The sequence below is a fragment of the Vanacampus margaritifer genome, chromosome 1 (genome assembly GCF_051991255.1).
Source record: "Vanacampus margaritifer isolate UIUO_Vmar chromosome 1, RoL_Vmar_1.0, whole genome shotgun sequence".
Classification (NCBI taxonomy): domain Eukaryota; kingdom Metazoa; phylum Chordata; class Actinopteri; order Syngnathiformes; family Syngnathidae; genus Vanacampus; species Vanacampus margaritifer.
In genome coordinates, this window is record NC_135432.1 from 203,426 (window position 1) to 218,605 (window position 15,180).

The 15,180-nt window shown below is 47.4% G+C and overlaps 1 protein-coding gene across 10 annotated transcripts in view; it reads left to right on the top strand.

The window, feature by feature from the left end:
- Positions 1 to 15,180, top strand: part of LOC144050013 (nck-associated protein 5-like) — a 74,245-nt gene that overhangs the window by 30,426 nt on the left and 28,639 nt on the right. For 8 of the 10 annotated variants that reach the window (XR_013293759.1, XM_077562862.1, XM_077562940.1 and 5 more), the window contains 2 exons: positions 1,056 to 1,119; positions 10,034 to 10,167. Coding sequence is in view for 9 of the 10 variants with exons in the window: in XM_077562862.1 (XP_077418988.1) it covers positions 1,056 to 1,119; positions 10,034 to 10,167 (198 nt within the window). In the remaining variant the exon portion in view is untranslated. Of the gene's footprint in view, positions 1 to 1,055; positions 1,120 to 10,033; positions 10,168 to 10,200; positions 12,799 to 15,180 lie in introns of those variants that run through there. The other 2 variants (XM_077562880.1, XM_077562916.1) reach the window with 2 other exon arrangements.

Below are 15,180 nucleotides of genomic sequence, written 5' to 3' on the forward strand. Positions count from 1 at the left end.
CATTCTTAATCACCAGCGGCTGAGAAACTGCGATGTCATGTTGAGACTGGCAAGGTGTGAGTTTGGAGTTGATTTTTTTTTTTTGGGTGCAGGCTGAACAAGGCCCATGTTGTAAATGCATTCACAAAAGGAAGTGTGTGTGATCCCAGCTTATAGGAAACAACAAAAACCTTCTTTTTTTCCCCCCTTCTACGTCCGCCAAGCTGATTGAAAGCCACTATCATTGAAAGCAAGCGACTTCTCAATCATTTCATGAGGAAAATTTAAGATTTTTAGGAGGGATGGCCCAATTATCGGCCAGACCATTTTTCGGTGCCAATTTTGGACGTTTTGACAAATATCGCCATTTGCCTTTTTATGATTCTGAAAGCCGATAAAGCCGGTATCTCACTGACCGGTGAATGCTTGCGAACGTAGCAAATTTAAGGTTTTGATCAGGATTTGTAAGTTGTTGACAGGCATTTTTTTCTTGTCGCAAAGACATTTCAAACATACAATTTTTCACTGTCTGCAAATAAGATCTTTTTGAAAGCGTTTACGATCCCTGACGAAAAGCCCAAATGAGCGCCATTCGCAAGCATTTGTCGCTCTGTGAGATACGGGCAACTTTATGGATTTATTTACATTTCCACTTTCTAACAATGATGCTACACTGAGAACTCGCTACATTTTTTTATTTTTAAAAATACATTACGAAATGATGTTGAAACTTTGGAAAACGCAATTTACAGTAGAAAACTTTAGAGAACTTTTTACTTGCTTACTTTTTTCATTTAGCGGCGCACATGCAATTGTTGTTATCATTCTTAAATAAAGGTGTCAATTCTTTATATGTTAAAAATTAAAAAAAAAAAAAACGTTGTTTATTCACGCAAATATTTTCTCTTTTACTGCAAATGAATATCGTCTTGAAATATGGCTTGTCGTTCTCCTTGACTTCTAATAATCGGTACCGGTCTCGACACTAAAAAAAAGTCCATCGCTCATTTTTAGCGGGGTGTGTAATGATATCGCATTGCTTATCTTTCCCCATTTTTCTCTCTTTTTTTGTACAGGGAAAAGCTGGCCGTGGCTTGCCTGCAGAGGGAAGTTGCGCGGAGCAAGAGTGAAGGAACAATGGTAAATAAAGGACCCGGGTCGGCGCGGCTTTTTTCACGCACACACATTAGTCACATCTGGTCATCAGCTGGTTTTGTAGGAGACGGTAATCGAAATGAAATGATCTAAAAAAAGACCTCAGACAGACATGAGAATGCTGGGCGAGGCTTCCTCGTCGTCATGAGGTGGAACCGCAAGCCGTTCAGCCGATAGCCCCGAACCGCAGCCTGCCTCGGATTGCCGCCAAAGTCAAATTCATAAACTGCAGCATGGCGACGTATGAGCCTCTCCCCGAGAGAGAGGTTTTGTTGTTGTTGTTGTTTTTTTTCCGTCTCCTGGTCACGAAGGTGAGCAAGAAGCCGCTTCGGCGTTGCGGTTCACGTCAACATGTGAACCGACGACGTACACACAAATGATGTTGCAAAAGACGCCGGCACCCTCGCATGGAGTCGTCGTCGTCCCACACTTGTCTTACCAACTTGTAGATATGCTTGCATTTGCCGGATGTTCACGCTGGCTCTTTTCCAACATGTACGACAACCAAATGCTTGTTTTCCGATCGCTAGCCGTGTCACAGCCGCCGCTTCTTCATTGCGTACGCGCGTCGGCCAGCTGCACACGCGCACACGCGCACACGCTGCGATTCTTTGTGCGGCATCTGTGTCATTGCCTCGTCCTGGAACACTAACCTCTCTGACCTCCGCCAAGGAAAACATCTCATTGGTCGAGCGGGCGCACAACATGCTAGTGATGTCTTTGGAGGACGGCGCATGTGTGTGCGTGCGTTGTAGGCGCGCATGGCGGGGAGGGCGTGAGAACTTATCTGTCTGAGACAGGAGCTGCTCGGGAGGTATCACTAAGCTCCGTTTGAAATTGGGATTATCCCAGTTGGAGTCCCCTCGCACTCCCTTTCTGGCATTCCTGGGAGGCATCGCAACTCCTCACCACGACGCGACAAAAGCTGCACGGACGAGATAATGAGGGTCAAAATGCTGCCGGTTGGCGGAAAGCGACTTGCGGACGCCCACTTCCATGCTTGCTGACATCAGCCGGTACAGGACGGACATGCGATGCTTGTCCTCAAGAAGGAAGCAGATCGCAGGCAGAAAGTAGCCGTGTCGCCGCAGGCACAAAATGCCGGCTGCGGGTTCAAGTCACAGCTTTACGCGGACTACGTTTACATGCGAGGAACCTTTGCAAAGGTCATGAAAAGGCCTGCAAAGCCCCAAATATGCTCTTATTCGGTAGCACTTGAATATCAACGCTGGGTTACTGATTTCATAACCGCAATTCTTACTCTTGCTATAAACGCGTTTGGAATATCGCGATGGTTCGGGGCACTGTTTTTCGCATGCTCGCTATTTTCTTCTTCTTGGCTTACGTGACTGGCACGGAATCTTGGTCGATGTCGTCACGACTTCGTCTACTTGCCAAAGGAGCCTCCCTCCAATACATTGATTTCTCCGCTGCCTTTTCATGTTATTTCGTGTCTCAATGCTAAAAAGGCCAGGGTTTGAGCCCATATCTAAGTCGGTGGAAATTGTCACGCCGTTGTCAAAGAAGCGAACTTCTGGAGCGAGGAGGAAACCTGGCGTGGTGACTCACATCAGTAGAATGTCAAAGGTCAAAGCGGAAATGACGTTATTGACGTGATTATTTATTCCAATCGAGCGCACACGGAAACGGGAGTCACTCTTTCCGCCACGCATGTAAACGCGTGACCTCGATTGTTTCGCAAACCCTAATTGTGACCTTAAGCCGAATATCCACAGCATGTAAACGTGTGTTTTAATTTGTCGTGTTTCTTGAAGTTTCTGTCTTGGTCTGTTGTTTTTCCTTGTGTGTGTCTTCCTTAATCTCGTTAAGTGTAATCCTGCCCTTCCTCGTACCCTCAGCCAATGGCGTCACTTGCCGCAGGTGTGTCTTGTTGTGTCGTTAGTGTGCGTATGTATTTCGTCTCTCTCCCGTCTGCGTCGATTCGTTGTCGTTTTCCTCCCGTCATGCTGCCAGTTTTTTGCCTTGTCGTCCGCCACTCGTTTAGTTTTACTGCCGTTTGGAGTTGGCTTTTGTTTTGTATAATTAAATTCCTTTTTTTTTTTTTTACATCAACTTTGCCTCTCCTTGTTCTGCTTCCCTGCGTTTGGGTCCTCCACCAAACTTTACCCTTTCCTGTTGAGAAACGCGATAACTTGACGGCATCATCGTGACAGCGCTTCCACTTTTGGATCTTTTGGGAGGATCGATCGATCGCCGTCTATTGATCAGTGGACATGCAGAGTTTCAAACTTCCGACTAGTTTGCCAAATGTGTTCCTGTGGCTTCTCCTTCTACAAGCTCGATGCGTTGTGAGTGGAATTACTCATTAACAGTCTCTTTCTTGTGGAATCTTGTGACGAGGGGCGTGTCGTGGCGAGGGGCGTGTCGTGGCGAGGGGCGTGGCGTGGCGAGGGGCGTGTCGTGGCGAGGGGCGTGTCGTGGCGAGGGGCGTGGCCACTGGCGAGTCGCAATCCCAGTCCGTTCGGGGAGGGGGCAGGATGCCAGCTTTCCTGTCGGCCTGCAAACTTGCAGACTCCTAAAGAGAGCGTTACCAGCACTGCCCAGGGGGCGGAGCTTCCCGTTAAAAAGCCATTTGGACTGTTGGCCACCGGAAACGGCTGCGCAGACAACACGTGAAAATCAACCGTCTCGACTTGGGGAGCTTTATTTGTCTTTGAGGTCTGCGGACGCTCCCTGATGCGACGTACGCCGGAAAGGCGCACGTCGAGGTGCCGCTAGCTGTCAAGGTTTGACGCTTGACTAAACGTGTGCGATCCAAGACATTAGCAGAGTGTGAAAGTGAGAAAAGAATATCTAGTGGGGAAAGCGGACCGAGCTTTAAGAGACTCAAACGGGCAGGATTCTTCATTTGTAACGCTGAAGAGTGACATGTTGACGTGAAGGAACATTTGGAAATGTCGAGTCGTTGTTCTGTAGATTTCAAACCGCCTTTTAGCTGAACACACTTAAAGGAGACTAGAAAAGGTACACCTTAAAGCAGAGGTGGGCAATCTCGGTCCCCGAGGGCCGGAGTCCTGCAGCTTTTGGAGGTTTCTCACTTCCAACGCTAGCCGATTCCAATCAACAGGATCGTTATCAGGCTTATGCAGAGCTTGCCGATGAGCTGATCATATATCAGCTGTGTTGGAGAAGGGCAACGTGCAAAAGCTGCAGGACTCCGGCCCTCGATGCCCACCTCTGCCTTAAAGGTACGGCAGAAAAGCAATGTTTGGAACCTGGATTTAAAAGCATTCACGCGCCAGGCTGACTTTTCACTTCTATCGGCAGCTCATTCTATTTGCGTGCAGCAGAACAGCTAAATGCCGCCTCACCGTGTTTGCTTTGAACTCTGGGCTCCACGAATTGACCCGAGTCTGCAGACCTCAGAGCCTTACTGGGTTTATATTCAATCAGCAGGTCTTTCATGCATTCTGTGATTTATAGAACAGTCGCAGGATTTTCAAATCAATTCTCTAAGCAGCCTTTAGAACTGCGTTATGTTCTGATCCCTTTGTTGAGGTTCGAAACCTGTGCTGCCGCATTCTGAATGAGCTGCTGCTGTTTGATGCTCTTTTGAGGGAGTCCAGAAGACAAGTTTAAACCTCTTTGAGACATCGTGATCGACCAGGCAAGTGTTTTTAAGCATTTAAGACCGAAACAACAATAAATGAATCAAATCAACTTTTAATTGATTTTAAAGAGACGTTTGAGGGCAACTGCCCGTGTTTGCTTCATGACGACGAACCCTCCTGCATTTGCACACAAACGCGCGTCGGTGCAGGAAGACGTCGCATTTTCATCGAGTGTGCTGCGAATCCGTAAAGAAGTCGGAGGCAGTCATAAGCTTTTGTATTGACCTTTTTTCTCTCTCACAGCATTCGTTTTGAATTGTAAATACACGCAGATGGAGGATTATGCAAATCAAATGCAGCAACTTTGGATCGAGTTGAGGATAACATTTGAATTTGTATTGAGCATGATTAACGAGCATCCATTGATCACTCGACTCCACTGACGGCGCTGTTAAGATGGAAGTTCTTTTGTCCACACCTCACGTGGCTTCTTTGGTCCTCGCGGAAGCTTTTTGACGGCCGATGCCTGAACGTGCGGCAGGACGGGCTTGTGCGTGCGTGCGTGCGCGCGTGTCAGAAAGGGCTCAAGCGGCTGCGTGGGACTCGGGCGCCGCCTTTGCTTATCGTGGCCGTCCAGGGACGGCGCTGCCATCAGCTTGTCTCACACTTTGACCCGATTGCTGGAAGAGTGCCGACAGCCCGGTGACAAACGGCAGCGGCGCACCTGCCGTCCCTCTCGGCCGCCACGCCGACGCCACGCCGACGCCACGTGTGAGCTGGAGCTGGAAAAGGTTCTCCTCTGGCAACGATCGATGGCCGGTGCTAGCATTGAGCCCATTCCTGTGTGTGTGTGTGTGTGTTCTGCGCTCTTGTGCGAAATGTCCGCTTTCTGCAACCTTTAATTATTATTCATTTTTTTTACATGTTTTTTTTCTTTAATGTTTTGTGCACTGACGAATGAACACGGAGCGAGGAAACAATCTCAAAGTTTCCGTTCGAAACACTTGAAATGTTGAAACAAGTGGCTGCGTCCCAATGTCCACCCTTGACCCCTGACCCCTCGTTCACTACACAGCCCGGCGGTCTGATATGAATGGCCTCGTTGCGATTGGCGATTGGGACAGCCAGCTCGCTACTTTCGCCTCGTGGCGTATCACATGACCGCCGTACTTGTCACGACGCACCGGCGCATAAATCTCCGGCTATTGATTGTGAATGAAAGTGTTTAAAAACGGTACTTTAGTTCCTTTGTTGTTCAACTAAAACAAAAGAATGATTTGTACATGTTTAATGCATCACTTTGATTCCCGCCATGTTTTTTTCATACTCGCAATGCATTGTGGTCTATATCAAGCCGGTTGAGTGAGCGTCCATGTTCATTCCTTTTCAGACTGCATTGCGGGTCATTTTGAGTTGATGAGATGAGCTGACAGAAACAAGATATCATGTTGGACAACAGCGCAAGCAATAGCACAGACAAGACACTCAGTCAACTTTCCAGACACGCCTCGGATGGTTTGTTGTTATTGTAGCTTCCGTCCCACCGACGCTTGCGTCGACTCCCGATTGTCGCTCATCAGGTCTGCTCGACGGGCCGCCATGTGATCATCGTCATGACTCGCGAGCCCACAAATGGAAAAAAAAGATCCTGAGATGGACGCAAAGTTTGCAAAGTCCCCATTTTCTTACTGTGACGGCGTGAGAGAGCAACAATGAAGTCCCGAAAGAGGCACGAAGTTGCTTTACTGCTGAGATGGACTTCGCTTAACCGTTGACTTCATGCTCGCTTAATGCTCATGTGCTGCTTAACTCTTCGCACACATTTTTGTGGCTGCATGTCGACAATGTGAAAGAACAAACTGAATTCAAGATGTTGACTGCTAAAAGTGTGTGTGTGTGTGTGTGTGTGTGTGGGGGGGGGGGGTGGCATTGCCAATTGCTACGAGCTGCTACTGTTTGTTTGCTGGTTTGTCTCTTTTGTTCTTAAAGTAATGCAGTGAAACAAAGTCCATTTCCTGCCAAATGAAACCATGACATGATGATTTGCGTTTGTTCAAGTCGATTCTTTATGTGGCAGCAAAGCATGCGAAAATCCTCCTCGTTGTCGCGTTCCATTTGAATTCACTGATGAGCACACGGAACCCAGCGCCATGTTTTATTAATACACTACGAACGTTTGTGCTGCATTGTGTCCCTGATGTTTGCTTTAGCAACCAGCCAGAGATCCGCTCCCGGCCCTTTGATTAGAATGCGAATGAGGGGGTGAAGGCGCAGGCGGGGGCGCAGGCGGGGCGCAGGCGGGGGCGCAGGCGGGGGCGCAGGCGGGGGCGCAGGCGGGGGCGCAGGCGGGGGCGCAGGCGGGGGCGGGGGGTCATCAGCGTAATGAAGAGCTCATCGCGCGGCTCCAAAATTGCATGTACACTTGCAGATGGACATCAATTGATGAGCTGTCTGTGCAGGCTCGTGCACTTGAGCTGATAATGCTGACGTAGCCTTTCCTAACTACAGGCGGAGAATGAGCTCTCTAATTCATTTACAGCCATCCATGGATCTTTCAGGGCACTGGGATGTCGGGGGGGGGGGGGGGGGGGTGCTGTTGTGTCTTGTTGTCATTCACCTTGAATGGCCACCATTACCTTGTAATGCAGAGCAATTTCACAAGCTGGGCCTCGCTTCGGCTAATAACATTTAAGACTTTATACGTACCAGGAAGTCGTCCACGTCCTCTTGCGGATTCATTCAATTATGAGCGTTTCGTGTTCACTGTGATAAATGGATTCATCTGGAGATGGCTGCATTTTTAGCATCCAGAAAATGAAAGCCGCACCGTCCAATGTCATCTTCCAAGACCTCATCTAGCTTCTTAAAAAAACGCATATCGCCCCCCGTAGATAAAAAGATAAAAGTGACTTCTCTTATTCCCTTTTTATAATCTGTGATGTTTGGGAGGCGGACTGGACGGACTCCTTGTTATGTTAGCAAAATGGCGCGCTCTACAGGCCAAAGCAGATATGACACGTCGACTTCTCCTCTCATTTTGTGTGGCTGTCGTTGGTCTCATTGAGGCTCGCTGCGTCCCCTTCAAGGACACTCGGAGAAATGAAAGCCGCGGCATTAAACATTTGAAAGTCAGTGTGATGTATTGCTGTGGATTTGTGGCCTGCACATAAAGATATGCTAATGTTGGATTTTACAGCCTCCCGCCTGCTTCAACTGCCCAAATTATATATCGAAGTCAAGCAATTTCAAGGCTTTTACTAGCAAAAGACAGTAAATCTTGCCTTGTTATTGAGATTCTTGGCTTGGGTCTGTCGGCAGATCCGCGCTTGCTGCAAAAATAAGAAAAGCTGCTGTTGTTGACGAAGGCGCCGCAATACTGCGTGAAGAAAAGCCTTTTGTCTTATTAGCAGCTTTGTCATTCAAATTCCGTTTCTAGCAAAGAGGAAAGTGGCGTACAAGTTTATGGAGGGTGCAGGTGTGGACTTTTTGTTTCTCGGCTGCTGCTGCTGCTGCACTAAATGCTTCTTTTATGCATTTTTATGCATTTTTTTGCAGCTGGATTTATAGCGGCCATTACCTTTGACAGAAGGAGCCTCAATGCTGCATTGTGTCTGGAGCTGCTCCACATACTGTAGCAGAGCTGCCAATTTACAACCACGGCAAGACCGTGCGCTGCTTTTAATGCCGTCTTGGGTTTCGTATTCGCGCCCTTCAAGTGGACAAAATGTGCTTTTGTGAGTCCAATGTTTTATGCCATACGACGTGAGCGCTATTTGCTTTGTTTATTGTTCTTGTGTGCGAGTTACTGTAAAACAGGCAACTGCATTCTTTCATTTGATTTGATTCAGTTGATTTCATTTGCAAAATTGAATGAAGTCAAATGTGCTGTTTCAAATATTTTACCCACCCATAATGCTAAATGAAATAGGAACCAAAATATTAGAAACATATCTCAGTAAGATATCATGTGTGTGTGTTTTCATTCAACTTCATGTTCCTCAGTCCTCACTGCATTTACACGCGTCTCCATTTTTCCACCACTAGATGGCCCCCTCTTGCTTTTGTGTAAACTGCTCTGAGCTCAACAATTCTTATCTGGGGGATATATATATATATATAACAAAGCAATACTGTACTCGATTTTTACTGACACATTTTTAGATTCAAAGTCAATTTTGCATTTAATAAATTACTTCGGTAACCAGTGTAGGTTGACCTGTTGTAGTTTTTGTTTTAAAATACAAAGATAACAACAATGTTCTCCTCGTGTTTTCTCCTTCAGTATGTCGCATTAGCTGGCATCTGATTGTGTTCTTAATGTTGAACAGTGAATGTTTGCATTTTCAGTAATTTCTGCTGTTGTTCAACGTGACATTTACGGGTTTTGCGTCGCCACGCAAATGAAATGAAATGAAGTCCAATTCAACAGATGAAGATGACAAATATAAATCCACCTTAAACCATCTTCCATGTACCCGGTTGTCGGTAACTGGTGCATTTATGATTAATGTCATGAGTCAAGTGAATGAGTCTATATTTGACATCAATGTGCTCGTAATGAGTTTCATGATTCAACATTGAAAATGTTCATGTGAGCTGCCAGCCTTCAAATCCTCGATTCGAGACGACCACTGAAGGATGCCGCTTGTTCAGCAAAGAGAGCCGGCCGGCGCTGATGTTGGAATGTTCCCGGCCGGCGCTGATGTTGGAATGTTCCCGGCCGGCGCTGATGTTGGAATGTTCCCGGCCGGCGCTGATGTTGGAATGTTCCCGGCCGGCGCTGATGTTGGAATGTTCCCGGCCGGCGCTGATGTTGGAATGTTCCCGGCCTGCACCGAGCTCCACTCATTCAATGATGATTTCAAACTCCTAGCAGAGCAGCGGCTTTGACTTTGAAGTCCATTTAGAGGAGAGCGCACATTGGGCAACACAGACAGAAGAATCCAATTAAAGCGTGAACAAAGAGTTGATTTCAAACTCGTCTTGCGCGAGAAAGAGACCGATAACACGGACTTGAAGTGTTTTTTGGTGCTTCGGGCCTCTCGGTCCAAATCAAACCAAACGGGAACGAGGGTATGCGCTTGTCACTCATGTCGAGCTCAAAGGCTCCGCGGCATGCAGTGAAAGATCGAAGATGTGAAGTGACATTTTTGGTGAACTTGCTTCGACAGAAACAATGCAACAACTTGCCATAAAATGTCCTCGTTATTGACTTTGGTCTTCGAATGCGTACTTTTTGCCAAAGAGGATGCGTCTTGGCGGGACTGTGTTTGTTTGTGTCAATTTGCCGTCTAACGTTTCTCGTTTTTGTGCTCCTCCACGCACAGCGAGAAAAGCTGATCCACGAGCTGGAGGAAGAGCGCCGCCTGCGTCTGGAGAGCGAGAAGCGTCTCCGAGAAGCCCGGGAGGAATCGGAGCTGGGCCGGGCGCACATCGTCTCCCTGCAGCGGCAATTCTCCAGGTGAGTGAGCGGCAACAGCTCAATCTGCTCGCTCGCTCGTCTTCCGTCACACTTGAGCGATGACAAGCGGGACCAAACGCGAAGCCTCCTCGAGCCGGCTTTCCCGCTCAGTCTGGAGATGATCGGTCGCAGATTCGGGAGTCTTCACATCAGCTCGCTTGGAAGCAGCTGCTCATCCGCTCATTAGAAAAGCGCGTCGCACTTTAATGATCCCGGCGTGCAGCCGCGGACTCCTCGGCAGGGGAGGGATTGAACATCATTGACATTTTTCTATAAAAGAGACATTTGGATGATTTGTGCATATTTGAAACCTTTTGTACGGCTCCCGTTTTCTCCCGATCTTTGACCTTGAGCCGTTTACGTCCGTTCGGTACGTTTCATCTCCTCCCATCGCCGATGCTCATCGACAGGATTGAAGTGGATGCTCACAGAAGACCACTTTAGAATAGTCCAATGTTTCGCTCTTGGTCCTTGTTGGTGTTTTGGGGTCATTATCGTGCCGCAGCAGCCACGACCTGCAACTTGAGATCGTTCTGAATCTGGGCAGCACATCTTCTCTCTACAATACTTACTTACAATGCTCAGATTCAAGATGAAACTCCAGAATAGAACTGAGCCTCCTCAATGCCACCGTGTTCTTTTCTTGGCCTGTGAACTTAGAGCTAACGGGTCCACTTTTTCCCAGAAGCCGATTGTCTACATCCAGTTGAGCAATTTGTGTTCTGATTTCATTTCAACGGTGTTTTCCTCTTTGGTTGTCTCCCATGAAGTCCATTTGGACTCAAATGAGGACGTATGGTTCCATCTGATCCTGACGCAACATGACCTTGGAGTTCATCTTTGATTGGGTTGCCATTTGTATCATCCATCTTTTCAATTTGTCATCGATTTTCTGAATATGCGACCTCTCAGGAGCATCAAGCCGCTTGGAGACGCTCCTACACGGCCTTTACATTGGACGTGCATGTCTCTCATTTTCTTTCCAAGACGGCTCTCTTCTTCCCTTCCTCAGGTGTGTGCGCTCACCGTGTCACCAAAGAGCACAGTGTGACTTCTTATCACCTTTTTAATAGGCCGACCGACTGCTTCTAAATTGGAAGACGCCTCTGATGCTAATTAGAAGACGCACTTGATTTAAATATGTCCCTTTGATCAAATTATTTATACTGTATTTATATCTTCTTCTTTTTTTCTAGGGGTACCATAATGTTTGTCCAGCCTGTTTTTTTAAAATCGATATAATTCAGTTGCACTACAAATCAAAGGCCAGGCCTGATTTTCATTGGTTCATTTTCATGACATTTTATTCATTTCTTATTTTGATGACGATGTTTTTTTGGGGGGGGGGGATTAATTTCATTTTTGTCCACGTGTCTGTAGTACTTCCTAACCTTTGTCTGGCTTTTATTGTGTGCAAATGTTTCCTTCCGACCACCGTCTCCACTTCTGCCGACGTGCACGGACATGTGACGATCATTTAAGAGTGTGAAGTCACATGCAGCGGCATTGTGAGGAGAGAAACATATCAAGCGCATCCCTGCTTGGGTCCTGCACGGGTTCCAAATGAATTTGTCCGCATGACCCCTGTCTCTCCGCTGAGACGCATCCTGCTATCCCCGCCCTCCAAAAAGGTGCTTATCAAGAGAAGGATGTTGTCGCTCAGCTGCCTTGTGTGAGGCTTCTGTTCATTGTCACCTTGTTGGATCGCTGTCATTTCTGGACTCGGGACGCCCGCAGAGGGGACGACTGGCAGAGTTCAGCTCGCAGCTTCATCCGACTGCACACGAAGAAGACAAAAGGATTCTCTTGTTGTCAATAAAAGCTGCCCATTTACTGGCGCAACTTTGCTTAGCCACATGACGAGGCCGACTTCAGGTGTCTCCCCGCGAACCTTTGACCCCCTGGCATCTACCGCTTGCTCCGCTCGCTTCGGGCCATTGGTGCACTTTGCCCTGCCATTAGCTGGCAACCAGCTCAGGGCGGAGCGCGCCTCTTGGCCAAAGTCTGACATTTGATTAAGCTCACTCAGCATAAATGGATGGCTGGGATGTGGGTTTGAGCCTCGGTTTTTGGTTCCTTGCCGATAGCTTTTGGTCCACAAGCCAACGAGTTGCGCACACGCAAATGGATGTCCGAGAAGAAAGCATGTGGACATTCCTCAAGTGACCGGCCACTTTGCCCCAGACGGAGCATGCAGGCCCCCTCCCCCCCCGGACTGGGTTGTAAGCCCGGCGTGGGTCACATGCTCACCCCCTCCTGACTTGGGTCAACCCCCCCAGAGCGTGAACGCCACTTGCTGTGGCCTGCCGTCATTATCGGGATTAGTGGCAGACTGCAGCCCGCAGCTCTGCAGCCTGCTCAGCCCACCCTCAACGTCCCCCCCTCAACGTCCCCTCAGTCCGTACCGGTCGGACCGTTTAAGAGCAGGGGACGACGGAAGGAAAATGTGCCTCGAGAGCGACGTCATCAGCTAACAACCACATTCGGACTTGTATCCCGCCAAGGCGCCGCTAGGCCTCGAGAGCACGCAAACGGGATGGCTGGTGTGCGCGCTGCTTGGGGGGCTGCTTGGGGGGCTGTTTGGGGCCCGTTCACGTAAACGTTGCCAAGGATGAAGGAGGCGCTCATCAGGTAACGGGGCCAACGGTTTGTGCGCCTTAGCTTCTGTTTTCAACTATTCTTCGTTGTCAGTGTTGTCTTGGATTTGTATTGCAGGACGTCATAAACAGACTTTGCTTCCCGATGTGGTCGCTGGTCCACTTAAAGAGCAAAGCCAGGACTTTGTCTGTCAAACAGGACACACTACTGTACTGTTCATTTTGCTCTTTCTAGAAGGAACTCAACAAATTGTGGTGGCGGATTTTGCGTCTTCAGACACATTGTTTGAAAAGCGGCCAACGCTGTGTGTAATCGTGACGGCTGATGGTAAAGAGAAGGCCTCGTGACAAAAGGAGAGGCGACGGGGACAAACAACTTTTTCCGCTCATGTAAACATTTATGTCATGCCAGAAACAGATGTGATCGCAACATATTCATTATCTAGCGATGCAATTTTGTGGCTTCCGGCCGGATGAGCTAAGGGTTGATTTCTTAGCCAATCACAAGAAGGAGTCATGCCACATAACCTATGACAAACTCCTTTCTATTCTATTCTATATATATATATATATATATATATATATTAGTGTGTTAATTTGGACTGAATTTAAATTTCCTTTAACGCCACAAATTTTTTTTAACGCACGATTAATGACTTACTTACTTGGAAAGCCTGTGCTGGGGGAATTCCAGGCGCACCGCAGCAGACGCATCCACGTCAAAATTTAGCAGTAATAAATTCAATCATAATGCATATATTTGTGGTGTCATGTTTACAATATTAAAAAGGTGCACTTCATCTTAACGATTAGATAGCTCTTTATATGAAAAGAACAATACAATGAGCTGTCACCAGTGTCTTACAAATGCAATGATGCCATCTAGTGGCAGAAAAATGACCTCAACACAAATCAATGTCACACTCATAATTGTATAAATTATTATGAAATTACTACACCAATGATTAAAAGATGCAGCCATATTTCTATTAGTTGAACATTTTTCCACTTTTATGTTAACCAGAGTATGACAAAAAAAATATGTTATTGTACCTTTTATTGTACATTTAGAACAGATATCAAATTTGCGATTAATTGTGAGTTAACTATTGAAGTCATGCGATGAAATACAATGGAAACGTTTTGTTCATGTTACGTCCAATTCCCACTCGTGCAGTAAATCAAATAAAACACGGCTTTTATACGGTTGCTTGCTGGCTTCCCCGAAACGATTGGAGCCATCGATTTATTTTCTGTTACTCAGTCATATATTTGTTTGTCTGTTCTACTAATACTTAAAAGTCCATCACTTCACTTCTGTGCTCTTTGAAATATTCCATGATTGAAAGCCTCAGCGCTTCCTAAAGCACAAAAGTGACTTTTGAATACATCGCTTGTTCACCTGTTGCCAAAAGTGCACAGAATGTGTTGCCAAAAGTGCACAGAATGTGTTGAGTGAGTGACTTTGCCATTTGGGATCATATGAAATCAGGCCGTTAATGTTACTGAATTGTGCTGTGCAGCATCACGAGTCACGATGACGCCTCACATTGTCCCATTTCTGCGTTTTTGGGCACCTTGCAGAGGATTCCGTTTGACACGTTGTACTGCTTGTTGGGTCACCTGCATATGAATGAGAGATGCAAACAGACAGGAATGGCTTTTCCAGTCTGCTCAATTTGAGTAACGCGTCCGAGTTGTACGTGCTTATGTTTTGCTCTCGTTAGCTCTGCAGCGCAATCAAAGAGCAAGCAGAGCGAGTCTCACCGTTTGCTGATCGGTGCGCTGCTGCTAGCTTGCAGACGCGCTTAGCCCCCCGAGTCTTTGAATTCGGCACACTGGAGAGGCCCCCCCCCCCCCCCCCCATGAATTGAGTCCCTGTTCCAAAGCGCACATCTGGGGTCATTACAAAGAGGTCGGGCCGGGTCTTTTGAAGTCACTTTCCCGCTCCTTCCAAATGATCGCGAGGCCCGTTAAATTGATAGCTCCGAGGTGTCGGCTCTATTCTGGAAAGCGCTCACTAGTTGGGGATTTATTGGACCTACTTTTCTACTTCCTCACTTCAACAGACAATTCCGTTCAATTCAATTCACTTGTAGTCATTGAACTCTGTTGCTAAATGACTAGCTTTGGCGCTAACCATGTTTTTAACATCTCCGTGTGCTTAAGTTGGCCCGATTGTGTCAGCCGATTGTAAACCAACTCGTACGCACGCACACACCCTGCTGACTTCCGGCGCAGTTCCGATGTTTCCAAGCGTGCTGAAAGAGGTCAGATTACAAGCCGCGGCGGATGTAGGCCATATCCTCGCACCCAAACGGATGGCCTGTTTTCTCTTGAGCTTGCGGAGCCTTTCGTTCCGCGTCGATTGTCGCCTGCAGTCAAACGGCTTGTAATTCAAACTGACCTCATGATT